Raw genomic sequence first — 26,341 nt, forward strand, 5'->3', positions numbered from 1 at the left:
CATACCTAAAATGAAATGTTTTTTATTATCTTTGCTTTCTATTAGTAGGCTTCACGCATTTTTGAAACAGGTTAGAATACGTACATATCGTACATAATGCAACTCATAATTCATACGTACACAACTTACGCGTATGTACATATATCTACGTACTTTTATGTTCATGGAATTTCCCAAGAATATGAACGATGCCAGCGATAAAGCGGCGCTGTCAACCTGTGGCGAAACGCTGAAACTGGTAGCCAATTATGTATATACCGACGTATAAATGCGTTTTCATTGCATGTTATCGCATGTGTTGAATTCGCTTCAATACGAACTGCGATGTTTGTATAATTATCTGTATACTTACTTCTTGTCCTTATCAGTGATCTGGTCGCAGTTAATACAATAGTGTGTTCACATTCCATTTAAATAATTCAGATAAGTATAGCTTATACCAGTTTGGACACACAAAACTATATCACATTAGAAAAGCTTTGAGTTTATGTTTACACTACTCATATTTGCACATTATTGGAGCGACTTGTACGCACTTGAATTGTGTCAAGCAATGAGCAAAACTTAACGTCGCAATATCCCTATTGAGAAAAACTTACTCTGCATCAAACAATGATCAAAGGGTCAACGATAACCTGTTAATAGTAATTAAATCTGTAGACAAATATACGTTTACCTGAAAAGTGACGCACCGACTGGTTAAAAATATTATGACCATGCAGTAGCTATGTTCGCATCGAGCATACAACAAGACAACATCATAACCGAGACATCTCGCACTGAATAGTAACTTTAGCGTCGCAAATGTTGTAACTATGTTAACATAAAAAAGAAAGAGCTGTAAGTAACAGTAGACATTTTCAATATTTTGCATGATAGTTTTGGATTTTATGCGTTTCCGTCAAAGCACAGGTGACTCAGGTGAGTAGACAATAAATAAATTGCAGATAATATTGATAAATATGAAAGTAATTTATTTTCTATCGAATAAATATTGTACATACTTTGTATTCAATATTGTGTTCTCTACCGTCGATAGAATCTTTCATTTTTCTTCGTGGTAATTATTAAATACTACAGAGTTTTAGGCGCTTGACATTTCAGAATTTTGGGGTTAGTATTATAAAGGATTTTCGTGATTAAGAAAATCTTTATTTATGACGAATAACAATTATCGTTTCTACCGAAACTTCTTGTAAAACTATATATATACTGTGTGCATCTTATTTGATTGTGTACTATTACTATTATTACATGGTAATTATTTTATTTTTCAGCAACATTGTTACTCTAATTAGTTATTTAAAGACAAACCAAACATGACAGAAGACATGTTGGGTGCAGATATCTGCAGGGTCTGTCGGTCTGAAGGTCTTGTGGATAGACCATTGTTTCATCCTTGCATTTGTACCGGTAGCATTAAATGGATACATCAAGAATGTTTAGTGCAATGGATGCGTTACTCGCGCAAAGAATATTGTGAACTATGTGGATATCGTTTTTCATTTACACCAATCTATAGTCCAGACATGCCTCGCCGTTTACCATTAAGAGATGTAATCGGCGGATTATTTTCAAACATAGTCACAGCCGTCAAATATTGGCTACATTATACTTTAGTGGCAATAGCATGGCTCGGTGTTGTTCCATTAACTGCTTGCAGAACGTACAGAGCTTTGTTCAGTGGGCCTCTAGATCTGATTCGTGTAAGTATTCCCTGTTGTACACACTTTTTTTTGTTTATTATAAACAATATCGTATTTTTATCGTTTATAGATAATGTCATTACCAAAGGACATGCTATCCACAGAAAATATATCGTCAGACTTATTTCATGGCAGTCTTGTAGTTTCTTGTACGCTATTCGCGTTCATTGGTTTGGTATGGTTAAGAGAACAAATTTTGCATGCGGATGGTCCGGATTGGCTTGAAAGAGACATAGTAGTAGTGCCAGTGGTTAATAACCCATTACACGCGAACATACTTCAAAGGCAAAGAGCCCTTTTGCAACAGGAAATACAAGATAATAATAATGTTCCACCTTTTGTGGATGAACCTCCTCATTTGGTAATGAACGTTCTTCATTTTCCTGGGGATGCGAATGGAGAAGAACATAGGGTAGAGAATAATAATTTAGCAGATAATCAAAGGATAGATGAAACCGAAGGTATCGATAGAGATAACGAACAACAAGAAGCTGCAGGAAACGCGGAATTACAAATAGATCAGCCACCTAGAGATTTAGAATTACCTGTAGCTCCCAGAGATATAGAACCATTGATACCTCCTAGAGACATGGAAGTACCCACACCTCCTAGAAACATTGAACAACCACCAGTACCTGCTAGAGAAGAATTAAGGGTAGACGGTGAACAAGCAAACGCAAGAGTTGGCGAAGGATGGAGAGATCAAGGTCAGGGTCAAGCACAGGGTGAAGCTGAAGAAGCCAATTGGAATCCAATGGAATGGGATAGGCCAGCCGAAGAATTAACTTGGGAACGCCTCCTTGGTTTAGATGGTTCCCTAGCTTTTCTTGAACACGTGTTTTGGGTCGTGTCCTTGAATACCCTATTTATCATGGTACTCATTGATGCTTTAGCGAAACAGAAATTAATTTCCGCTAATTGAAATTACCTATATATTTTTCAGGTTTTCGCTTTTTGCCCCTACCATATCGGTAGCTTTGCAATAGCTGGATTGGGATTACAAGACTATGCAGCTGCATCCCATTTCGAAGGACTAGTAACGACACTGTGCGGTTATTATGTGATCGGGATCTGTTTGGTAGTTCTTCATACACTTGCAGGTCTATTAGGTTTTTACGATTCGCAGCGTATATTAGGTTTATGTTATGTTATAGTAAAGGTTTCTTTACTATCCGTCGTGGAGATAGGTGTACTGCCTTTGGTGTGTGGTTGGTGGTTAGATATGTGTTCGTTGGCAATGTTCGACGCTACGCTCAGAGACAGAGAGTCCTCGTTCCGATTAGCTCCCGGCACTTCGATGTTTATTCATTGGTTGGTTGGAATGATTTATATATATTATTTTGCTTCATTTATTCTACTGTTACGGGAAGTGTTGCGGCCTGGGGTACTATGGTTCTTGAGGAACTTGAACGATCCTGATTTCTCCCCTATCCAAGAAATGATACATCTTCCAATTTTGAGACACGTGAAAAGAATCGTTGCGTCCACAGTTATATTTGGAACAACTATTTTATTAATGTTATGGTTGCCGGTAAAACTGTTACGGTGGGCATGGCCAGGATTTTTACCATATACGGTAACTGTTCAGAGCGAAGCTCAGGTAAGCGTTGTCGAATCAATGATCTCTATTTCTGATAATGATCTTGCAATCGTTATTATATCTGTTATTTCTTGGTACTCTGTACACAGGTTAGCGAGTTTTCTTTGGAATTATTATTGCTGCAAGTGGTTCTTCCTGCGTTGTTGGAACAAACTCACACGCGTACATGGTTGAAATCTCTCGTCAGAGGCTGGTGTCGAGTAGTCGCTTGGATGCTGGATCTTCAATCGTATCTTCTAAGAGATCAGACAGAGGATCCAGGACCAGCGGTGATCGAAGAGCCGCAGCATCTTCATCTCGGTGCTGCGCATCAAGCACTATTACAAAGGGATGGACCAACGACTTTTCAACCATACGTCAGACCACGCTGGTTTCTCGCTAGATTAATCGGTCTTTTGCTTTGCGTATGTATTTCTCTCGTTATCGCAAGCTTGATCGCAATGACTCTTCCTGTTTGGCTTGGACGCAGAGTAATGGCATTGTGGATGGTTGGAGCGCCGGCTCCATCTCCGCCAGTATTGCCGCCCACTTTGAGTGGTTCTGGTGAGATTAAATGCATATTATTCTACTCTGTATACGCAGGATGCTTTAAATTACTTGAGCTTCCTCCATTTTCTGTATTTCTAATTACTGTAAATATTATATTATTCTGGAAATTCTTTTCTTTTTTTAGAAACAAACGAAGCAGTGGTTGCTTTATCCGGACGAGTACACGAGCTCTACACTGTAGCTTGTGGAACGTACGTATGCTGGGCCGCGGCGAGAGGACTTGCCCTAGCATTTTCTTGGCTACCACGTGGACGAAGAGCAGTGTTAGACAGAGTGAAGCATTGGGCAATCATAGGAGTGAAAGCGTCGGTTGCATTTTTTCTACTTATTGGCCTAATACCGCTTTTGTTTGGTCTCCTTCTCGAATTAGTTGTCGTAGTACCTTTACGCGTACCACTGGTACAGAATCCAATATTGTTTATCTGGCAAGATTGGGCTTTAGGTGTCCTGTACACAAAAATAGTAACGGCCATCGCAATGATGGGACCGGATTGGAGATTTCGCATGGTGATCGAACGGGCATACAATGACGGCATTAGAGAGATGGATTTAAAATTTATCGTGACCAAACTGGCGGCTCCGGTAATATGTTGTTCCGGTCTTGCTCTAGCTGTTCCATACGCCGTAGCCTATGGGATAGTTCCGCTACTAATTACAAATCTACAAACACAAATTCTCATCGCCAGACATTTATATCCTTTCCTTCTGATGGTGTACTTAGTGTGTATGATTATATATTTTCAAATTCGACAATTTAAGAAGCTCTACGAACATATAAAGAATGACAAATACCTCGTGGGACAAAGATTAGTGAATTACGAACATCGGAATAAATCTCAGTCGCAACAACAGTCTCAAGCGTCCAGCTAAAGTTGTTAATGTCATTGTTTTTCAATGGCAATATCAAATCGATGAAAACTTCTACGAACATACATTCTCTGTCGCGCTGAAGTACAACAGATCCATTAAGTTCTGTTGATCGGATCCTACCTTTTGCTACACTACTCTATTAACAACGCGCAAACGATGCCGGAGCAAGTAAAAAGAGATTGTTGTTTCATTGTCCTTGTACATTGTAAAAGAAATTATTTCAATGTTATGGAACACATTACGTGCGATATCGAATGAAAACGATTTAAAGAACATATGAAATTCAACGTCACTTGTTTATTGTCAATAAAACTGATCATCTTTTAAGTTGAACATGAAGTTCTCTGTCTTTGAACTACAATGTACAAAGTTTCAAACTCTATTTCCTGTTCCCTTGGAAATTAGAGGTTCATTCAAGGAATATCGTGATAGTTTATCTTCGTCTAAATTGAAAACGTTGTTCGGAAAAAATTACCGCAATCATATTTCATTGTAAAAAATATTAAGACTTAAGCAGAAAATATCTATGCACTGAATGGAAATAAAGAGAACTATATTTCCTAAAAAATATTAGCGAAATCTTTTGTCGCTTGAATAATTAAGTTACCATCTGTTGTTGGACGTTGAATATTCGTCACACATACTCACTCACTCACATACAAACATACATACTTGTATATACATACGTATGTATATATATATATGTTTTATATATGGTATGCATAATTTTATGTACAAAGTTAGATATAAGTAAGGACTATTTATTTGTATACCGATCTTAAAAGTCTGTATGCAATTCGAAATATCATGTACACGTTGAAAATGTATACGTAAGTCAAGATATCTGTCTCAATGATCTTTTTGAAATGAATTTAAGTAGTATGTGGACGTTATCATCTCCTACCTCCTGAATAAAAATATTTATTCCAATGATCCTATGAAGATAGATGTACATTAAAATATGCGGTCGTTGTTCTTTACTGTACGATAAGGTCGTATGAGCGTCCCCATCAACTGCAGAGCTGCAGGGTCTTTCTCAATCCTTAAATGTACTAAAGTAAAAATATTGATTACCTAAAAAATATGAAACGTATTAATAATAAAATTGTGTTACGTCATGCTAAAGTTTCACTGCGTGGATCGTTACCTGGACGATATCAGGTTTCTTCCACGAAATGCGTATCGTTGGTACCGAATTTTTCACAGAATGTTCGATAATCGCTAATTTCTCTAAATTCGTGAAATAAACTCTTAATTGAATACCTATATCGCAGAGTATTACACCTATATTTGTTACTTTTATGTCGTATACAATACCCTTGGTAATAAAAGGACCATTTAAATGTACCAAATAAGCAAAGTAAAATTCGCTGCTCCGCTTACTAGCAATTTCTGCGTTCCACTTTTTTATGTTACAATTTATCGCTAGTCTTAAATGATAAACGCAACTTTAGTACATATTCCCTTTTGGGGATTTGATTACAATGATAAGTTGTATATTTTGTATTGTATTTAACTTACTGTTTGCACATTTGTTCTGACCATTCTGGGGGCGGTGCTTCACCTTTCATGACAGAATAAAGTAATCGATGAACCACGCAATCGGAGTATCGTCTAATAGGAGAAGTAAAATGCGTGTAATGACGCACATTTAGAGCATAATGTTTCAAATCCTCCTCCGTTTTAATTGTAGCCGAACAGATGTAAGTCGCGCGCTATAAAACATAAAGCTTATAAGTTATTCCGCATTTTATCAGGATAATTATACAATAAATTACAGATCGTACATTCATTGCTCTAGCACACAGATTATTAATGACCATCATTCTATACTTCGTTATAGTTTTGAAATCGCTATTCTCCGATTGCAGTTCTTCTTCGTACCGTTTAATACTAGCACGGAGCGATCCAGACGATTCAATGTTTAAATGAATTCCAAACACTTGTAGATTATCTGTTATTTTCTCCAGGAGAAGCGCGGAAGGTTTTCTATGATTACGTAGTAATGCAGTTTCAGGAATTGTTTCATACAAGTACGAGGCAACTGTTATATTGGCTAGCAGCATAAACTCTTCTATAAGTCTAAAATATAATATAGAAGGGTCGAAGGTATATTAATTTGAATAACTTCGTCGAAGTGCCGCTGCAGTTTTTTTTACAAGCAATATTAATACCTGTTACTCTCTTTGTGCTCTTCTATGTAATAACTTATCGGTTCACCTGTTGTTCTATCAAGTTCAACGTGTAATTTTGGCTGATCCAAATTTAAAGCACCATTCGCAAATCTCTCGTCGCGTCTTTTACTAGCCAAACGATGTAGAATATTTACTGTCGTGGATAAATCATTAATATTATAATTGCCGCTTATTTGCAACATATCCGCAGGCCAACATTTATTTTCCGGATTTTCAATAAATGTTTGAGCATGTCGATAAGACATTTTACAACAAGAATTGATTACAGTCTTAGCAAAACGATATTTCACAACTTTCGCTAACGGTGTCATTTCACATATTACAGAGAAAGCTAGTCTATCTTGGCCAGGTAATAGAGAACATACGTCACATAGTTGCCTCGGTAACATGTGGTACACCTTGTCAGTCATGTAAATACTCGTAGCCCGTTTTGCTACTTGCACATCTAACGAGGATAAAAATTCCAAATAATAAGTTACATCAGCTATATGTACACCAATCTGTAATAGGAGAAGCATACAACATCATCTAAGTATGTGTCCAAAGAATTGCATACAAGAATATTTTAAGTAACAAGAAAATTACCTCAAAGTTTCCATTTTCTAACTGGCGACAGGAAACTGCATCATCTAAATCGACAGCACTGTCGGGGTCAATAGTAAATATACATTCGTTCCTCCAGTCTTCCCGATCGTTAATATCTTTTTCTGTTAACAAGTAATGCTCATTTGGAAGTTCTTTTGTCGTTTCTTCGTCATACGGTGTTACATCTAAATTGAGTTCAAGCAATATTGCATTCGATTCCGCGGATATATCGCCTGCTGCACCAATCATCTTTATAAGCTTCCTGCAATCAATTAAAGTCTTTAATAACACTTACTATTAGAAGTTTTTAATGTGTTCTTATAAATAAACATAATCAAACTTATATGCCCATGTTAGTCATACCCATTTGCAAATTTAGGTTTTGTCCAGTCGCTAATTTTAGCTAAATATAATATATCTTCTTCAACAGCGATTGAACCTTTTGTTAATGGATGTTTCTTTTTATCTATCTCAAGATTCGGCATACGTTTATCTCTAGAATAAAGGTGTAAAGCTTCTCCTTCACGTTTTAAATGTCCCACCACTAGTCTTGGATGTATCTCTTCTAATATAGAAATAACAATGCCTGTCTTTCGATTCTGTGACTCCCACAGTGTTGGTGGATTTATACGGACTACAACACGATCTCCGTCTAAAGCACGATTTCTGTCTATTGTTCCGATAATTATTAAATCTGGTTCGTCGTCGGACAATGTTAAATACGCGTATTTACAGAATTTTTGATTAATATGCAAATATCCTTCTACATATTCCACATTCTCTGAATTCTGATCCTTTAGAAGTTCTTGGGCTTGCTCCAGAGGAACATGTTTTGAAAATTGATCCTTCTTTCCTGCCGTTTTGGAAGGTTTCTGAGCTTTAGATTTATTTTGATCTTCAACATATTTTACGATTCCTTTGGTGCTCTTGCATTCAAACGTTAAACTTTTTAATTCTTTTGGCTTGCGCTGCTCTTTTCTGGTTTTAGAAGTTTTCTGTTGCCCCTGTAAAATTCAATTCATAAATAATATTATGTGCAAAAAGAAATTCTAAAAATTACAACAAAATTCAACCAATGTTTTACCTGTTTAAAAACACATTGGTTCTCATCTTGTAAACGAGCTTTGGAACTGGTGTTTACTTTTTCATTACCTTTGCCATTCACCTTTACTTTTAGAGAATGCTTTATTCTTTGGCCTACATCCTCTTTTTTTGTTTTAGGGCAATGCGATACTGTGCTCTTTTCATTTTCACAATTTTCAAGAACACTTGCTTTCTGAGACATATTTTTAATAGAACACAATGAACTTGTTCCTTCAAACATGACTCCAATACTGTAGAAATCCTTTGGTCACGGAGAAGTCATTTTATATAGATGATGCTTGGATAGTACTTGTAAATATTACTGAAAAATATTTATATTATAAAAATTGCGTTACTCGTGCCTCGATCATATTACAGTGAAATAAGCTTATCAGATTCAATGATAACAAGGCGATAAAATACATAGATAAACTGTGTTGGTTTAATATAATTCTAAAAACAATATACAGTCAGCTTAATCGATTCCGAAATTTATCTTTCGTTCTTTAATTTTAAACTCTTCGTATAAATAAAAGAATCTCTCAACCACAAGGAAGGCAACTTTTGCTTATGCTACAAAAATCGATAATATAAAAAGCATTTTAGAAAACGTACATGTCTGCGTAATCAAGCAAAATAAAATTGCAATTTTTATTAAACATTATCAAATTATCAGATAAATCCTCTTAAGTCAACAATGGATCTTAACAATCGTTCGATTGCCACATTTCTAACTTATGCTTTATTTTGTAACGTGTAGTGATAACGTGTTGTCAAAAAAACATGCCACTAACTACGGTAAATAACCTATCTACAATTGGTAGACAGTGGTTTGTCTCCTTCTTGTGAGATAGTGATTTCACTTACAACTTCTTTAGCCTTTCCAGAAAAATTTGTTACGAATGAAAGATGTAAATTATTATGAACGTGTACAAAAAAGTTTAATAAAAGAATAACCAACAACAGAGCGTAGGTTTATTTGGCATAGATTAACGTATTCAATTTTTTAAACTGCGCACCAAGAAAATATCATATACGACATCTGTAGTGGCGAAAATAATACTAATTGTTTAGTAGCTTGAACATTTTACCGCAGATGACGCTGCAATGTGTTTATTGGCGGAGAAATACACTGGGTGACTCGTATATCTCGTTTGCAGTTGAAACATGTTTTGTATTTGAGTCGAACCGATGGTAAGCAGATTTACTAGGGGGACACGTCGGTAGAATTTCGTTGGAGGGCTGGCTGTCCAGAGAATTTCGACGATTGGCCAAATCTTTTTGACTCGGAAATTGCAGCGATTGGACAGGCTGTGGCTAGCACTGGCCAACAAAGAGTGGAGTAAGGTGTGGTACAAGCACGAAAGTGTCGTGTCCGGAATCCGGAACGAGGAGGAAAGACCAGATTGTTTCGATCGGTATTAAAGGAAGACGTTAGCTCGCACAGTCGACTGAGAGACGGAGTATCGACGGAAGAGGGGAAGTGACGGTGAGGAAGAGGGGAATAGTGAAATAAAAAGAGAGCGAGGGAGAGAGTGAGAGAGGGAGCGGTGTGGTACTGGCGGTAGTAGGAAGGATCGGGATTGGGCATTCGGGGAGAGTACGAGTAAGAGTACAGTAAGAGTGCGAGTACGCTAAGAGCCACAGAGTTACAGTCATAGCCTTGGTGTTTCGATTGACAGCGGAAGCTTAAGATCTCGGAGGACGTCCAGAGGATCGAACGACAGAAAATGTTTCACGTAAGGAGATTAACGAGGTCATCGATCGCGTTGAAACAAGTACCGACGAACAATGATATTATTCACAAGACGCTAATACGCGCTATGCCGGCGTTGCAAGCACGCGGTTACGCCGACCATCAGATACCCGATCGCCTCAAGGATATTCCAACGGATGCTAATCCAAAGTTCTTCGATATGGTCGAATACTTCTTCCATCGTGCCTGTCAGATCGTCGAGGACAAGTTGGTCGAAGATATCGGTAAACGTTCTAGGGTGAGCGTCGAGGAGAGGAAGAAAAAGGTGAAGGGTATTCTAATGCTGATGGAACCATGTGATCACATCCTCGAGACTGTGTTTCCCTTGAGACGCGACTCTGGCGACTATGAGATGATTACTGGTTATCGTGCTCAGCATTCGACCCATAGAACACCTTGCAAAGGAGGTAAATTCACTGACCACCCACTGTTGTTTTCACCGTGCCCGCACCAACGATAACCCCTGTGTGTTTTCATTGTTTTTCGGTCTATTTCTCTCGAACGGAGCCGATCGTTTCTCTACATTTTTCATCCGACTGCTCGCCAGCCGTTTGAATCCGATATTGCTAAGCGCATATTAATTACGTCATCGATGACGGCATCGAAACGTTCCGCACACGACAGCTCTCTCTAAACCAAACTAAATTTGTACTGGATTTGCCGGACGTTCGGAAAGTGTTTTTTCTTTTGCGGATGTTTCCGATCAAGCTCCGTTTCGCTGGTTACTTTTAGGTATTCTCGTATGCTTGGCGTACGCGATTAAACTCGCGACACTTACGTTGTTTTACGGCTTCGGATGCATACGGTATACGACACGGTTTTAACCTCGTTTCCACATTAGAGGAGCAGATTACCGGGAGCAGGTAACGCGCAACGCCCGCCAAATTCATCGGATGTATATTTCTGAACATTTCCGCCTCGTTGTTCGACTACTGTTCGATTACTTGCTTCGATGTATTTACAATATAGGGAGTATTAACACCCGCGGAACACGTGACTCGAGACGTATAAAATTAACGCGGGCAAACATTCGAATACAATACGGTGCGTAAATTATGACGTAATCGAAACGAATCGACCATTTTACGTCGATCAATATTTCGATATTTTGAATTCGATCCACGTTTAGTCAGACCGATCTTCTTACCCTCTCCGTCCTCTTCTTCTTAGCGAGTAATAAGCTTACAACTATATTAGTAACTGTTACGAAGATCACGTGCTGGTCAACGCGGTAAATTAATTTCTTTTGGCACGAATTCTCATAAAAAACGATGCGTTTGTTGATTCAGAAAATTACGACCGACGAGCAATTCCCAGAGCGATAACGCGCGAACGTTTATGTTTGGTCTGCGTTTAGGGGGAACCTTGTCCACGGTGATTACGTTACACTGATTAAGGCGCGCTCGGTTTTAATTTGCTGCTCGAGCGAACAAAATTTTCGGATCGGTGAAGTGTTGCTCGTCAAGAAAAATGTCGTTCGCTCGCTCGTCAGTCCGTCCGTCCGTCCGTTCGCCAGTCCGTCTGCATCGCGTTATCTCCTTGATGTAAATTTGTACAAGCTCGTGATTAGCAAAGAGAGATGATCTCTCGCGCGCGTGCTAGAGGATCGCGGGAGGAATGGTTTCGCGAGCCAAATAAACAGATTCCGCTTCGATGATCGTACCCCGCGGCTAGTCATCGATCAAGCATTATAATTACTTTGTTTATTCCGTGTTACGAGGCACGGTCACCTGTCTCCTTACTTCGGCTCTGCTCCGATTTTGCAACGATCGGATCGCGCGATTCTCTTCGCTATCTTTGTCGTTCGCCTACTCGAAATACGGCAGAGGATGACGCACAAAGAGATTGAATCATTTCGCTGTATAGTTAGAAGATGTATTTCGACGAGCAGAGTGACGCGGTTCGATGCCAAGCTGTCTACCTTTTTCGTCGACCGACCTGCCAAACGTTAGGTAACCGACCTGACAAACGCTGATTCGCGTTTTAATTCGAGAGTTTTGGCAATCACCGGTATCTCGTGCCAATGTCACGATGTCTTCGGGTCAATGGCCAGCGTACCTAGCCCCGAGCTCCACAAATTATCCGCTTTCTTATCTCACGCGCTCTAGATCGCGACAGATCTACGCGGAACATCTGTATTTCAACTGTGTTCGTCGTTCATCGATTCCATTGATCAACGATTCTACAAGAAATTTTATTCCTCGCGATTTCACGAGCAACGTCTGCTTCAAACAACTTCGATATTGTATTATTATTTCGAAATAATTGATCTCGAATAAAAATGATCTGCTATCTGTTGTCGCAATCGGAAGGTTGACCACCATCGAACAACTGATTGATTTTGGCCGTGTTTGCAAGTTGGAGTTTGCTCGAAACTCCACGTTCCTCGACCGCCAGATGGTGAAAAATCGAGTCGCGCCCGAATACACTCGGCTCACCTTCCAGCTGTTATTTACCAAAGTCATTAACGGGGTCGCTCGACTGCGGGCGGGACCCTGACTAGCTGTCACCGCGTGACTATTTTCGAAGCACAACGCGCGCGTAATATGTACTATACGTTAAGCAGTTTTCCACCGACCGGTGACCATTCGTTTCCGCGCCGCTTCTTTCCAATATAAAAATAAACCCTTCGCTCGCCGGCTTGCACCGAATCAATCGACGGGGCACACGACCACATTATAATACGGTATGATTGCTGAATGCGATCGCGGCTTGGCACGTGCCGTCGTTAAGTCGAGCGCATAGCGTTCGTTCGGATGCCGGTGCGCGATCGCGATCGCGCGACCTTCGAAATCGAAACGAATTCCAAGTTTTTCGCGACTCGAGAAAGCCTCGGCTGCTGTCAGCGGTATTGCGTAATTGCCGACGAAACCCAAAGCTAATTTTAGATAGCTACGTTTCCGCGACGCGAAACCCTTTCCCATCGGAGATTCGTGATTATCGGGATTACACCGGGATTATTGCGGCGAGCGGCGAGAGAGCTTCGCGTCGCTTTTTAATCGACCGATCGTAAAAATGATCCCGACTCGAACAAACACGGGGCTTTGTTGCACGTAGCGAGTCGCGTTATTTATTCCGTTGGTTACGCTCGCGTATATTTAGCATGATCGCGGCAGCATCTGCCAAGATTCTATCGAAAATATTGTAGCTCACGTTGTCGAATCGTTTCAGGTATCCGTTTCTCGATGGATGTTTCGAGGGACGAGGTGAAGGCTCTGTCCGCACTGATGACGTTCAAGTGCGCCTGTGTGGACGTCCCCTTCGGAGGCGCCAAAGCCGGTATCAAGATCAATCCGAAATTGTATTCCGAACACGAGCTGGAGAAGATCACCAGAAGATTCACGTTGGAGCTTGCGAAAAAGGGATTCATCGGTGAGACGAATACATGTTACGAATGCGAGTTGTGGATCGCTGGGGCTTCTTTACGTATGGAAGAAGAAACGACTGCAATCTCTTCCAAATATTCTGCGAAGCCACGAAATTTTTGTCGAGATACTTTTATGCGCATACCTCGTTGCTGGCCACGCTTAAACCGCGAACTGTAAAACATGTTTGGCCAGCATTGCGGATTCGCCACCGAAGCAACACACTCGATTCACGAGCGTATCGCGAGCGGGATATTTCGTAATCTATCCGTTTCCAAGAAACTGTTTGCTCGTTTGGTCTGATCGGAGATGCTATCTCGGACGTTGGCTTAGAGTCGCGATCCCGCGGATCGTGTTCGAGCCGATCGATTATCGTTTCACGATCCATCGGCGAAATGAACTTGAAAGCAACGTTTTCCTGAATTTGTGTTCAGGGCCTGGCGTGGATGTACCCGCCCCCGACATGGGAACCGGCGAACGCGAGATGTCTTGGATCGCGGATACGTACGCCAAGACGATCGGCCACTTGGACATCAACGCCCACGCTTGCGTCACTGGAAAGCCGATCAATCAGGGTGGAATACACGGACGAATTTCGGCGACTGGTCGCGGAGTCTTCCACGGGTTGGAGAACTTTATCAACGAGGCGAATTATATGAGCATGATCGGTGGGTAGATCGCGATTACCTCCTAAGCGCAGCGCGCGACTTTCGATCGCGTACAGCGAATAGTCTCTAAGGATCGAATTGATCGATTGTAGGCACCACACCGGGCTGGGGAGGCAAAACGTTCATCGTGCAAGGTTTCGGTAACGTCGGGCTGCATTCGATGCGTTACCTGCACCGAGCCGGAGCCACCTGCATAGGCGTGATCGAGCACGACGGTGCAATCTGCAATCCGGAAGGCATCGACCCCAAGGCAAGTAGTGCGTCTATACCTGTTTCGGTGGACGGAACATTATTGTCGACGACATAATATCGTTAATGAGATTGTTCGGTTGTTCAGCAACTGGAGGACTATCGCATAGAAAACGGCACTATCGTTGGCTTTCCTGGTGCTAAGCCGTACGAAGGTGAAAATCTCATGTACGAACCCTGCGATATATTTATACCCGCTGCAATCGAGAAAGTTATTACCAAAGACAACGCTTCACTGATTCAGGTAAGTCGATGGATTTCGGAGCCTGCGATCGACGACGACGATGACAATTTTTCAATACTATTTTCCTTTCGCAGGCTAAGATTATAGCCGAAGCTGCCAACGGACCAACTACCCCCGCTGCCGACAAAATTTTGATCGACAGAAATATTCTCGTGATACCGGACTTGTACATTAACGCCGGTGGTGTCACCGTATCCTTTTTCGAGTGGCTGAAGAACCTCAATCACGTGTCGTACGGCCGTCTCACTTTCAAATACGAGAGAGAGTCCAACTACCATTTGTTGGGTGAGTTTGCGTCGACTCGTGGGCCTCGTGAGTCTCGCGAGTTCTAATCAGGACGTTCGTTTTTTAGAATCCGTGCAGGAATCGCTGGAACGTAGGTTCGGCCGCGTGGGTGGTCGAATACCCGTAACACCATCAGAGGCGTTCCAGAAACGCATTTCCGGTGCTTCCGAGAAGGATATCGTTCATTCTGGTTTGGACTACACGATGGAACGATCCGCTAGGGTATCTGTTTAAACGATTGCTCCCATTCTATTCCCAATAGCTCAACCCCAAGTCACACATTCTGACCCCTTTTTTTCCACAGGCCATCATGAAAACTTCCATGAAATTCAATCTCGGCTTGGATCTGAGGACAGCGGCTTACGTGAATTCGATCGAGAAGATTTTCACCACGTACTCTGAAGCAGGACTCGCATTTTAAGTAGCCGGGGGATATAGCCGAACACCGCCATATCGATCGAGATCGGTGACGAGACGAGTGTATGGAAATTATGAGCCAGTATTTTAAAAGAATATCCACGACATCGCTCAGCTGGTGCTGTCCAGTCGCAGTGACAAGAGACCAAAACTAGCGGCGGGAACGTGTCGTGTCTACATCGCGTCGTACGATGAATTTATCGATGCGCATCGCAAATATGATAATATAATAATAATAATAAGAATAATAATAATAGTAATAATAATAATAATGGTAATTTGCCTAAAAAATACTTTCGCACGCTCGTTTATCGTCGGTGGAACGCATACGGTGACATTATCTGTTAGTTCACGAAAAGGGTGAAACCCTCCGGGTCCGCAAGATTCTGTTCGCAAACCCGACGATCTTGACGAGACAAGATTCGAACGAGTTCAGCTTGATGCGTTTCATCAACGAAGCATAATGCAAGCGTAGACGCGTGCACCGCGAAGCAACCAGAAAACACAGTGTGATCCAATAACGTATACTGCCGCGTCGTTCAGAATCAAGTCGTCACCCTCACTCCGCGAATCGAGCACGAGATCGACCGATACAACGTTAGTGCATTTTTATATATATATATATATAAATATATATATATATCTCTCTCCCTTGTTACACAGTGTATCCTGAAGAAGAATTCGTGCGTGAATCGTCGAGCAGAACGACGTCGTCTGGATGTCATTTACAATTAAGACTCATTTCTACCGCATCGGGGTGCGCGATTTATCACATAGTAATCTTGTTATGAACGTGGAGAGTATGTTAATAAACATGTGCTCCGAATCGTTCCTGCCTGTTCTATGTTCCTAGAGTTTTTCGACGAGAACCCCAATTGAAACGAAACCTCATTGACGATAACCAAGAAGCTCGCGTGACGCATAAAGGAACCGAGAGTAATCTTTGACGAGAACGAGCACGCCAATATTTCACCGTTCGCGCCCCCACTCCAGCCCGTGCTCTAAATTCGAGAAATGCAACAAAGTGTACGGTGGTTACACGCGACTCTGCGCTATGCAAATAGACCGCGCGCGATAGTGGAATATTTTTGTTAAGGTTGCGTAACGTTCCGGACTGAAACTCGTCAGAGACTAAGGGAATTCTGTCTGCGTAACCTATAATTAGACCGTAGATTCAATGCGTCCGCGGTAATCGCGATCGTTTAAATCTCGGTGCAGCAAAACGAGATATTTCATTCTTTTTTTTTTTTGTAACGCACGATGGAACAACGAGCCGAGATTCGCCTCGAATCGAAATCGTGCAAATTGAAATTCTACTAGGAATGAGAATAACTTGGATTGATAGAGAACGGTGAACGATCGCGTATTACGTGCTATGTCATACAGCGATCGTCCCTCCGATTGCACGTATCGTATGTGCGTATATCGTATGTATATCGTTCGTACTACTAGTTGGGGCGGCGGCCGCCCCCGTATAAAGAGTGTCAGCGTCGTGTCGCTGGCTTCATTCCGACTGTTAGTGTTCTCTCGACGACGCGACGCGATCAACGCATAAGGTGATTACACATTTTGTTTTGCTTCGGTTGCACTCGTTGCATCTCTTTAATCTCGAATGTCGCGAACACGAGAGAGCGGCGCTCGGTAGAACTGAGCAGCGTGTTCTCCGATCGTTAACGCGTTCAGCGTCAGCATTGGTGCAAGATTCTTTAGCGTCGTTCGATGGGGGCTCGTTTAGCCATCGGTTGGGAGCTGCAAGTTGTTGCATCGGCTACCAAGACTGCACTGAACGCGTTGACATCTGTTGTTCAGCTTTCGGTACGCGCATCGTTGTCGTCGGAAGCTGAGCAAACGCATAGAAACCGTCGTTGCGAACATATTCCAATTGAAATTCACGTTGTTAGGGTCTCGAGCTTTTCCACGATCACGGCGGTACCGCGCGATACATGAGCACGCTGCTGTTCGCGTAAGCTCGCATTCCAACGCGATGGTCCTTTGAACGAGGCATAGGCTGCGACTCGAAAACTCGTTCGTTCCCGACGATTGCCTAGCGTTTTCATGAAGGTAAATCCGCGTTGCTATCACATCGGTGCGAATCAACCGATCCGCGATTATTCGAACACGTTCGACCTACGATCAAGCAAGTGACGGCTATCACGCGAATCGTATACTTTCTCGTTTCTAGGTTTCAAGATTGGAGCGCCGAGTGAATCCTGATATGTCAATTCCTATGTCAACCATAAGCAATGGAAACGGATCCACGATACAGATTAATTCGCGGCCGGACGACATACAGAACCGTGTCATCGGGGGTGAGTAGTCTGCGCGCGATCATACGCGTACTTACGGTGTACGATCTAAAGTTTACGATTCGCAAAAGCAAGACTTATTGTGCATGCTAAACGAGAGAGAAGCGACAGAGCATCGAGATTCGTAGCATAATCCGTACAGGGGCACGCTTACGTGTACCTGGCGTGTTCCTTTCGGGGATCGAAGTATCCATAGGATCGAGCGGGCTTCGTTCACGCTATGAAATATTACGCAGGTGTAAAGAAGGTCAAACTTTCCATTACGCGCAGCGTGAGGATCGAATATACATTATGCACGTGCATGCATCTACGTATAGACATAGAATGGAAAGGTCGTCGATCATTTTTCGTTTATCGGAACTTTAGGTGTACTCCAAATTCCCAGTCATCGTTCTACCTTTTCCGAGAGCTTTCGACGAACGCTGCGAAGCCGTTTCTCGTTAGCCAAGGATCTCTCCGATCCATCTCTGGAACGATGAGAGCTATTACGAATGTTATATTAATATTTCAAATCTATCCTACAGGTTTGATTAGGAGCCTGTCAAGTAGAATCGGTCGGCGATCGGTGAACCAAGATCGGAATAGCTAGTACACGTATATCGCCAGATGCACGGCCTTCGCCTGGCTGCTATTTGATCTCGAAAACTCGTTCGTTGCCTTACACTGGTGAACTTGGGTCCCCTAACATTCACCTTGCCTATAGATTGCCGTTGGCCAGCTATAAGCACGATCGGTAAATTGTTTCCAAGTACAAATCGATCGAAACGAGTCTAGAAAATAAAACTAGCCGCGCCGCGTCGTCGCGATTCAAACTGCAGCGCCTATAGTATTTGCATCGTTGACGGGGAAACGTATTCGATTCGCAACAGCCATTGTTAACGCGTCGATCGAAGACAATTCGTTACGCTTTCCTAGCCTGTTCTAATCGCGCAACATCGATTACCCGGTTGCAGAGTTTACGCGATCTCATTTAAACTACAAGTTACATAAAACGATAGACTTTCATTATGTTTATTTTAATATTTAAATATTCAACGATATTCATATATACGATCATCCGCGGTGATCGATCCGCTAAATCAGATGGTGTTGATCGAAAACGGCGGAAAATCCTTAAGTTTGCGATCTCTTCGCGACAACGAAGTCACGCGAAAATCAAATCAAGGAGGATCGAGACTGGAAGATCCACCACCGTTTTCCGATTAGCGAAAACCATTCGAATCAACAGTTTCTCTGGGAGGAACGAGAAAGAGAAGAAGAGCGCTGGCTAGGGGTGGAAGGGAGGGTTGCGCGCATTTCGCGCATGCCGTTCTCGCCGTGTTGGCGAAAGATGCACGCGAATGGACAGATTCAGATAGGGTGAGAGAGAGAGAGAGGTGCAGTCGGAAGCGTGGGAGGGAGAGAGCGCAAGGGAGGCCTTTCCAATGTGTCTGGTCAAACATAAACCGGGCAGCTATTGCTCTCAGTGAACCGTCCGACGCGAACAACGGGGTTGGAGTAGAGCCTCCTTTCGTTCATTCGTGAAACAATAATCTCTCCGGCAGCCTTCTCCGTTTGCCTGGACTTCGAAGATACTTGGGGCGATTCGCAAGGTGCAGGCTCGATCGCCGGATCGCAAACAGCCGCGACGACATGACGGACGGTAAGCTGGGTCTCCGAGGAGAGTGCAGTGAAACGATGATACATCAACGCGCCTTGCTAGAAATTCCCTGCTAATTTCCCACGACGCTCTTCCCCAGACTCGACAGTTTTGATTAGCCATCGAGGATGGATCCCAACGGATCGCAACGCGGCCCCGGGTATATCGCGCGCGCGCGCGCGCTCCATCGAGGACAATTCCATTTTGTAACGTAGAATCTCCGGGTAATCTATCGGCACCGAGCCATCGTTTCCCGAATGTAGGTTGTACACACGGCGTTCGTATCGATCCGAGCGAGAATCGACCATTTGTACAATCAATAAGAAAAATAAACACCGCTATAAATATACATCTCCGTCGTGGTCTGCTCTGAAATCGCATTCTCAGAGAGAGAGAGGGACAACCCCGGGTGTCGCTGGCGGAAATGTTAAATATTCAGACGGATGGAACGTCGGCTAAAGTTAACAAGATATTTATGGAATTCGGGCAAGTTCGTTGGACTAATGGGACAGAGAAACCGTGTCAGACTAGATAGTATAGCAAGATTGGTATATAATCCGACAATCGAGACCGTCGTCTCATCGGACCGTCGGAATTTCTTACGAGTATCGAAACAGCTTGCGCTCCAATCGGTCTGCTAATATTGGAGCTGTGATACGAGTCTTCGGTTCTCGTTTACTACTCGAGCGTCCCGATGACAACGAAACACGACCAGGACCAGTTGCTTCGTTCCCGATCGAAGGGTCGACAAAGGGTACCTGTTGTTCCTCTAAAAATCGACCCGTACAAGTAGGATGAACGATGCAACGCTATCCTCGTATAAGTTGCTGTCGAGTAGGCTGTCACGGTGCTTTCGAAAGACTCTCATCCCGTCTTTATTAATTGGATTAATTGGACCAATTATTTATCGAATCGTTCGATCGCGAGAGAGCCCCTAGAACACGCGACAGCTCTCACGACAACAGCAACTTGCTATCGCGGCACTAAATCTGGCCGCTTTCCACTTTCTGTAAAGCGCTTTGCTCGCTCGCGGCCAGGCTAACGGAATCAATTCTAACAACGATGCATCGAATGTTCTAGCGGACGATAAGCAGGAACCGGATGCACCGAATAACTGCAGGAATATCTTAGTGGCGTTATCTTGGGTCGTGGTGATCTTAACGATGCCGTTCTCCCTCTTCATCTGCTTCAAGGTGAGAGAACCACGATTTCCGTAGTCTTATTCTATCGGCAACGTGCCGCGCGGCACCCTCATCGACGTACTATAAATCTAAAAATATCGGTCGTCCACTCACCGGATTCTATTCTTGTTCCTCGGGTTCGTTGGGATCTTCGCCACCGGAGGCTCCGGCGTCCATTCACTTTTCTTGTTACCTCGTTCCCCATGCTCGCTTTTCCATTCGACGGAAATCGGTCGTAGCTCCGTGTCGCGTCCGCGCTTCCTGCGAACCAGAACATCGCGTACCATTAATTACAACGCTTTTCCACCTGCTGGCCAACCATTTTTCAACGGTGGATTCGTTTGCAGGTGGTGCAGGAGTACGAAAGAGCAGTGATATTCCGTTTGGGAAGGCTGTTGTCCGGCGGTGCCAAAGGACCTGGTAACATTTCGATTCGCTTAGCTTTCTAAGAGAATACGCATTCTCGGAATAAAAAGATCTGAAACTTCCAGGAATCTTCTTCATCCTGCCGTGCGTGGACAATTACGCTCGCGTCGATCTACGTACGCGCACCTACGACGTGCCTCCGCAAGAGGTGAATCGCGAAGTCGAGGGACTTTAATTGCTGCGGTAGACGAAGCGTTGCGCGAGACTTCGATCAAAAACTAATCGGGCTCTGTATCTTGGATGGCAGGTGTTGACGAAGGACAGCGTAACGGTGTCGGTGGACGCGGTGGTATACTATCGCGTGAACAACGCGACGATCTCGATCGCGAACGTCGAGAATGCTCATCATAGCACGAGGCTGCTGGCTCAGACCATGCTTCGGAACACAATGGGCACCAGACCGCTCCACGAGATTCTCAGCGAGCGCGAAACCATCTCGGGAAACATGCAGGTAATCGTCTGATCGAAACGATCGCTTCCCTCTCGACGACAATCCTCGGCACTCCTTAAGTAACCGTAACGAATCCAACGAATTCAGGTATCACTGGACGAGGCTACCGACACTTGGGGAATCAAAGTCGAGCGCGTGGAAATGTGAGTACCGACAAATATCAAATGATCGTTCTTCGAGACTGTTGTAATTTGTTGAACAGCAAGGACGTCAGGCTGCCCGTTCAACTGCAAAGAGCCATGGCCGCGGAAGCTGAAGCCGCTCGAGAGGCTCGCGCCAAGGTTCGTCCCTTCATATCGGTCTCCGATTCGAATCACGCGTAATCTGTTCGCTTCGATTGCAGGTGATCGCGGCGGAGGGTGAACAGAAGGCTAGCCGCGCGTTGAGGGAGGCATCCGAGGTGATAGGAGACTCTCCTGCCGCGTTGCAGCTACGCTACCTGCAGGTATGCACCGATCGGACCTCCTCCAACGTCCTCGCTCGATCGATTCCTCTTGTCGTACTATCGTTTGTTCGCAGACTCTGAACACAATCTCGGCGGAAAAGAATTCGACGATCGTGTTCCCGCTGCCTATCGACCTGTTGACTTACTTCATGAAAGCGACTGCCCTCAAGGAAAACCCGATGTAACCGCAAGTCGCCGACGCGTTCCTTCGACACGCTTCGCGAAACTGTGAAGACATCCGCGAAGACATCCGTGGCCAAGGAAATCCCGCCCCCCCCCCCCCCCCCTCCACCGTTTTCTCGTTGACCAAGCGAACAAATTTTCTTTTCGCGAACTGTTCGTAGAATTGATTAATCTCGATACACGCGCAGGCTCTAAACCTTTCACCTACGATTCCTATGGGCATGCTCATACGATACAGTATTAATTAATATAAGTTTGTAACTACAGTTTACACCAAACTTTCGCACCGTGACCGCACACTAGCAGACTATCAACAAATTCTTCGTAACACCGTATGATATTCGAACTTTCCCTGGTATTTTTTAAACCAGTTATTTAACTTTCGACAACGTTGTAATATTTTAGTTAGAGCGAGAGGGGAATAAGACACAGCGATTCACTGTCAGGCACAACAATGGTTAACAACTTGCTGCTCAACGTGGTATAAAAGCCAGTTTGTCGGTCGTACCGCGCATTTGCTAATCTTTTCTACACTTGTTCAAACTGCTGTACACGTTGTTCGCTGATCGTTCGAATACGTGTGCTAGATGTCTTATGGCGCGATTCCACCGACCGATTCAAGATGAAGAAAGAAATTACGATCTCGCTGTTATCAACGATTAAGATTAAGTCTTCGTATTTCGTACGATACGTTATATTGTCCGAGCTCTTCCTGACTTGACTTATATTGCTATCGAAACTGTTACAACGAAATCGTCGTTTTTCTTCTTTTTCTAAAGTCGGTCCGCAGAATTACCCCTTAAAATGTTCGACACGCGAAATCGAACGTCCTGCGAACACGCTGCAGCTGAAAGCATCGAACGTCGTCGCGCTCGAAATCTAAATGTATCAAATCAGAGATTCATCACAATTTATTTTCGTTACGGTCCGTCTAATATTCACGAGCACGAATGTGGAGCACTTTATTATATGCTCGATCGTAGTTTACTTTGTTCGCTGCGATGCGCAACAAAAGGAGAATAGAGTTTTGATGTCGATACGAAACTCTATGCTAACCGACCAATTAAAACGTACAGTACCAGTTCTCATCGAGCAAACTTTTCGGCAATTAGACTGAAATGTTCGATCAAGTCGGCGAAATAAGATTTACATTAACCCCTCAGGTACGGTATAAATTTTCATTTCCTACGCCGTTACGTCGTGCCGATACCAGGCTTGAGATGTTAAACAGACGAATGTTGGATAATGTACAAAATCAGCATCTTCTTGTCGTCGCATCCTCATCGACAGACTGCGAGTCTTTCTGTAAATTTCTTATTCGTCGTGATCAATTAAGTGGAGAAACCTCGAGGACATAGAGCCTGCATTAGATTTAACGGAGACGTGTCTATCTTCGAACATTGAAGAACATATGTATCACTTCCACTTGTGTATGCGTGTAAATTGTGGTCCTTCGCTAACGAGCGGAGAAAGTGTGTAGATTTTATCGATGCTCGCACACTGTCTCGCGACCCTTCTCTTTCTACGATATTCAAACCGAAACTTTGCATTCCCATAACGATAAACGAACTAAACCTACCTCTGTGTTACCACATGCTTCGATCTCTACTTGTGATACTATGTTACATTAATATAAAATACATTTTACATCGTTCTGATGACGTTCACGGTCTACCGCGGACAAATAAAGTACGAATACGTTTGCAAAACTACTTCAACTGTATTTTCTCTTCCACTGGAATAGTTAATATTCTTTGGTTTTCAAAATTTACCTGTGTGTATAGTCACACGTATATACGATCCAATTATCAGCCAGCAGAGATTCATCGTAACTTGGTGGTGCAAGGTTGTTGCACATAATTCAAACAGAATCCTCTGTTCCCAACGTCGTTCGGTGCTTCGGTACTGTCCGTGTGGAAAATTAATCTAAACGGTTTCACCGTGCCTGAGGAAAATAGAAACGAGCGTGTCAGGGAATAAATTAGTTACGATACTTGCTGTAAAAAGAAAAATACTAACTAACGACGGAAGACGAGTTCAGACTTTGATTTTCCGAGTTGAACGTCCCGCCGCAAATACGGTCGACACAAGTCATCATCGCAGTCGGTAGTTTACCAGAGTTCGATGCACACGGAATCGTCAGCCAGTCGGTTTGGCAGGCAGCCCCTGTCATCGCAGCGATTTGCGTTCCTTGCGTATTTCCCGTCAACGTGAACGCGTTATTTCGCACCATTTGCCCAGCCGGTGTTGCTCCATTGCTCGTTACCATTGATTGACCTAATTGTTAAATGTTAACAATCGTAGGATGCATATTTGCAAGTGATCTGCCTTACCATCGGACGCGCACGCCATGTACTGAATGCCGCAAAAGTTCCTTTCCATTCGTATGCAAATACTGTAATCCTGATTCGACAGTTGCAACCCCGTGCTTGGATCGTAATTGAATGATTTGATTTGTCCAGATATGCCGGTAAAATATTGTAAACAGCCTTCCTCGGCCCTGTATATGGTGTCGCAACGAATCTGGGATATCCGGACTTTCCAGGATCGAGCGAAAGGGCTTCCGTTCGTGACGAATGTTAGCGTGACAGGATTCGTTTGCCCGATACCAACATCGATGTAAACTAAAAAATATCGATCCGGATAAACTTGTCCAAATGCTCCTACCTCTCCGATTTCAATCACGTACTATGATTTCCTGTGTTGACGCCGCAAATAGGGGGTACCGGGTTTCCCCCAGACACGATAAATTGATCATAAATGCACTGATTGTTTATGGTTTCCGGTCCCCTTATATTAAATATCATAAAATCCAATCTAAAAATTCAAGGAATTTCAAACGATTGTATTTAAACAACAGGCTAAACCTTTGAATGTGATTACTTAAAGTGGTGGGTTTACATACCTAAACTGGCACACAGACGGATGCGATTTGACGAGGGTTAACTGACAAGACTCTGTGCTGTCGAAATTCGACGGATAATTCGGGTTAACGAAATAAGTGTTGTTAATGTTAGTCGTCTCACCGCAAGATACAGTTACTGATGCAATAAAATAATTATTGGTTATCTAACATCGACCCTTTTACTGCTTTCCACGACGACGCCGTTAAAGGACTGTTCCGTTGCGCGATTGTTTCCCGCCCTGCGCGCCAATTGCAATTGTTTTTTGCATTAACGTAGACGTAGAGGCAGGCAAATCAATTGGATAGAGTGGGGGAGCTGATCGACAAGTCAACATCAACAACGTCGTCGCGATTTGCATCTCGACCATAATTATTTATATATTTACCGATGCAACAAACGCCGTAACCGTTCGCGCAAATTCCGCTAGACACACCACCGCGTTGCGAGCATTCCGATGCTGCCACGCAGGTACCATTTTCGCCGCTTAATCCAGCGCAAATGTTATTGTCGAATCTCACTACGGTAAACAATGGAAAAACTATTCGAAAAAGGAAAAAAAAAATAATTCGAATTAATCAACTATCTTTGAGAAAGAGTAATAGTACAAACACTTACGGCGTTTTTCTCGGCCAACGTTAGACGCTTTAAATGTATTTTCTGGAGAATCCCGTGGCAACGTTTCGTTCGTACGAAAATTGTTCGTCTGCCAGAAACGCGTGATTCTTCGAAGAGCATTCCAAGCATCAGCGTTAATGCACGTCGCAGTTGCATACAGTATAAACACGAGAAAATTATGCAAACGCATGGTCGCGTTGTAAGAGACGTAACAATAGAACGCTGCTACTATTCCAACCGTTACTGATACGTTTGGGCGAAGAACCGTCCTGCAACTGGGAGAAAAACAAATGCGAAAAGGTAATATACCCGAGGACGCGTTTATACGGTCTGCGCATCACGCTCCTGAAATATAGTATATGCTAGAATTGGAACGGTTTGCAAATACATACAGAGAAAGTCGAAAAATCTCATTGACCATTTATGTCACTCGACTATTATGCTCAGTCTTCGTGTCGGAGTCCGCAAATTTACTTTCACCCCTGCAATTAAATGGGTTCGGGTCCCTTCGAGTGCAACCATCGCTACACCGTTCAAAGACTGTTTACGTTAAACAACAATTTTCTTTCCATCTTTATTAGAACAATGGGTGACAGAATATTTTCTTGGCTGTGAGA

At 43.1% G+C, this 26,341-nt stretch overlaps 5 protein-coding genes across 10 annotated transcripts; 3 read left to right on the forward strand and 2 right to left on the reverse strand.

Annotated features, from left to right (window-relative positions):
• The first annotated feature begins 582 nt into the window (after positions 1-582).
• March6 (membrane-associated ring finger (C3HC4) 6) lies at positions 583-5,564 on the forward strand. 2 transcript variants are annotated; one of them, XM_078177994.1, is made up of 6 exons: positions 583-1,113; positions 1,278-1,706; positions 1,777-2,580; positions 2,650-3,306; positions 3,396-3,849; positions 3,980-5,564. In XM_078177994.1, exons 2-6 carry the CDS (start codon positions 1,320-1,322, stop codon positions 4,723-4,725), a joined length of 3,048 nt encoding a protein of 1,015 aa, XP_078034120.1. In that variant the 5' UTR covers positions 583-1,113; positions 1,278-1,319; the 3' UTR covers positions 4,726-5,564. The 2 variants fall into 2 exon arrangements, with proteins under 2 accessions (XP_078034120.1, XP_078034119.1); XM_078177993.1 differs by having other exon boundaries at positions 583-921.
• LOC144468487 (DIS3-like exonuclease 2) lies at positions 4,757-21,024 on the reverse strand. Of its 4 annotated transcripts, XM_078178005.1 has the most exons (10): positions 9,456-9,595; positions 8,590-8,910; positions 7,869-8,509; positions 7,506-7,767; positions 6,900-7,420; positions 6,513-6,807; positions 6,247-6,440; positions 6,043-6,155; positions 5,873-5,955; positions 4,757-5,799 (listed from the first exon to the last, which is right to left on the reverse strand). In XM_078178005.1, the coding sequence occupies exons 2-10, from the start codon at positions 8,827-8,829 to the stop codon at positions 5,680-5,682; spliced, it is 2,469 nt and encodes an 822-aa protein (XP_078034131.1). In that variant the 5' UTR covers positions 8,830-8,910; positions 9,456-9,595; the 3' UTR covers positions 4,757-5,679. The 4 variants fall into 4 exon arrangements, with proteins under 4 accessions (XP_078034131.1, XP_078034130.1, XP_078034128.1 ...); XM_078178004.1 differs by lacking the exon at positions 9,456-9,595 and adding an exon at positions 20,813-21,024 and having other exon boundaries at positions 5,873-6,155; XM_078178002.1 differs by having other exon boundaries at positions 5,873-6,155.
• Positions 9,798-16,400, forward strand: Gdh (glutamate dehydrogenase, mitochondrial). The gene is made up of 8 exons (XM_078178029.1): positions 9,798-10,751; positions 13,516-13,716; positions 14,144-14,377; positions 14,470-14,627; positions 14,715-14,870; positions 14,945-15,155; positions 15,223-15,377; positions 15,460-16,400. Exons 1-8 carry the CDS (start codon positions 10,319-10,321, stop codon positions 15,574-15,576), a joined length of 1,665 nt encoding a protein of 554 aa, XP_078034155.1. The 5' UTR covers positions 9,798-10,318; the 3' UTR covers positions 15,577-16,400.
• Positions 17,011-23,915, forward strand: LOC144468514 (band 7 protein AGAP004871). 2 transcript variants are annotated; one of them, XM_078178064.1, is made up of 11 exons: positions 17,011-17,128; positions 17,474-17,633; positions 17,755-17,881; positions 20,598-20,710; positions 21,046-21,118; positions 21,190-21,272; positions 21,372-21,575; positions 21,663-21,718; positions 21,778-21,856; positions 21,919-22,020; positions 22,095-23,915. In XM_078178064.1, the coding sequence occupies exons 2-11, from the start codon at positions 17,628-17,630 to the stop codon at positions 22,203-22,205; spliced, it is 954 nt and encodes a 317-aa protein (XP_078034190.1). In that variant the 5' UTR covers positions 17,011-17,128; positions 17,474-17,627; the 3' UTR covers positions 22,206-23,915. The 2 variants fall into 2 exon arrangements, with proteins under 2 accessions (XP_078034190.1, XP_078034191.1); XM_078178065.1 differs by lacking the exons at positions 17,011-17,128; positions 17,474-17,633; positions 17,755-17,881 and adding an exon at positions 19,155-19,520.
• LOC144468505 (uncharacterized) lies at positions 20,871-26,256 on the reverse strand. The gene is made up of 9 exons (XM_078178044.1): positions 26,117-26,256; positions 25,725-25,999; positions 25,495-25,647; positions 25,109-25,244; positions 24,893-25,020; positions 24,537-24,827; positions 24,223-24,480; positions 23,976-24,148; positions 20,871-20,959 (listed from the first exon to the last, which is right to left on the reverse strand). The coding sequence occupies exons 1-8, from the start codon at positions 26,143-26,145 to the stop codon at positions 24,027-24,029; spliced, it is 1,392 nt and encodes a 463-aa protein (XP_078034170.1). The 5' UTR covers positions 26,146-26,256; the 3' UTR covers positions 20,871-20,959; positions 23,976-24,026.
• Between the last annotated feature and the right edge of the window lie 85 nt (positions 26,257-26,341).

Source organism: Augochlora pura, chromosome 4, assembly GCF_028453695.1.
Source record: "Augochlora pura isolate Apur16 chromosome 4, APUR_v2.2.1, whole genome shotgun sequence".
NCBI classification, from domain to species: Eukaryota; Metazoa; Arthropoda; class Insecta; order Hymenoptera; family Halictidae; genus Augochlora; species Augochlora pura.

What these genes read in the sequence shown, in the direction of transcription:
- March6 (XM_078177994.1), top strand. Translation starts at nt 1,320, where the DNA reads ATGACAGAAGACATGTTGGGTGCAGATATCTGCAGGGTCTGTCGGTCT. An exon ending in GGCCTCTAGATCTGATTCGT is followed by an intron (nt 1,707 to 1,776) that starts GTAAGTATTCCC and finishes TATCGTTTATAG; the next exon opens with ATAATGTCATTACCAAAGGA. An exon ending in CTGTTCAGAGCGAAGCTCAG is followed by an intron (nt 3,307 to 3,395) that starts GTAAGCGTTGTC and finishes CTCTGTACACAG; the next exon opens with GTTAGCGAGTTTTCTTTGGA.
- LOC144468487 (XM_078178004.1), bottom strand. Translation starts at nt 8,829, where the DNA reads ATGTTTGAAGGAACAAGTTCATTGTGTTCTATTAAAAATATGTCTCAG. An exon ending in ACCAATGTGTTTTTAAACAG is followed by an intron (nt 8,510 to 8,589) that starts GTAAAACATTGG and finishes TGAATTTTACAG; the next exon opens with GGGCAACAGAAAACTTCTAA. An exon ending in AAACCTAAATTTGCAAATGG is followed by an intron (nt 7,768 to 7,868) that starts GTATGACTAACA and finishes AATTGATTGCAG; the next exon opens with GAAGCTTATAAAGATGATTG.
- Gdh (XM_078178029.1), top strand. Translation starts at nt 10,319, where the DNA reads ATGTTTCACGTAAGGAGATTAACGAGGTCATCGATCGCGTTGAAACAA. An exon ending in GAATTATATGAGCATGATCG is followed by an intron (nt 14,378 to 14,469) that starts GTGGGTAGATCG and finishes GATCGATTGTAG; the next exon opens with GCACCACACCGGGCTGGGGA. An exon ending in CGGAAGGCATCGACCCCAAG is followed by an intron (nt 14,628 to 14,714) that starts GCAAGTAGTGCG and finishes TCGGTTGTTCAG; the next exon opens with CAACTGGAGGACTATCGCAT.
- LOC144468514 (XM_078178064.1), top strand. An exon ending in CCCTCTTCATCTGCTTCAAG is followed by an intron (nt 20,711 to 21,045) that starts GTGAGAGAACCA and finishes ATTCGTTTGCAG; the next exon opens with GTGGTGCAGGAGTACGAAAG. An exon ending in AAAGTCGAGCGCGTGGAAAT is followed by an intron (nt 21,719 to 21,777) that starts GTGAGTACCGAC and finishes TTTGTTGAACAG; the next exon opens with CAAGGACGTCAGGCTGCCCG.
- LOC144468505 (XM_078178044.1), bottom strand. Translation starts at nt 26,145, where the DNA reads ATGGTCAATGAGATTTTTCGACTTTCTCT. An exon ending in CATGGCGTGCGCGTCCGATG is followed by an intron (nt 24,481 to 24,536) that starts GTAAGGCAGATC and finishes TTTAACAATTAG; the next exon opens with GTCAATCAATGGTAACGAGC. An exon ending in GAACTCGTCTTCCGTCGTTA is followed by an intron (nt 24,149 to 24,222) that starts GTTAGTATTTTT and finishes TATTTTCCTCAG; the next exon opens with GCACGGTGAAACCGTTTAGA.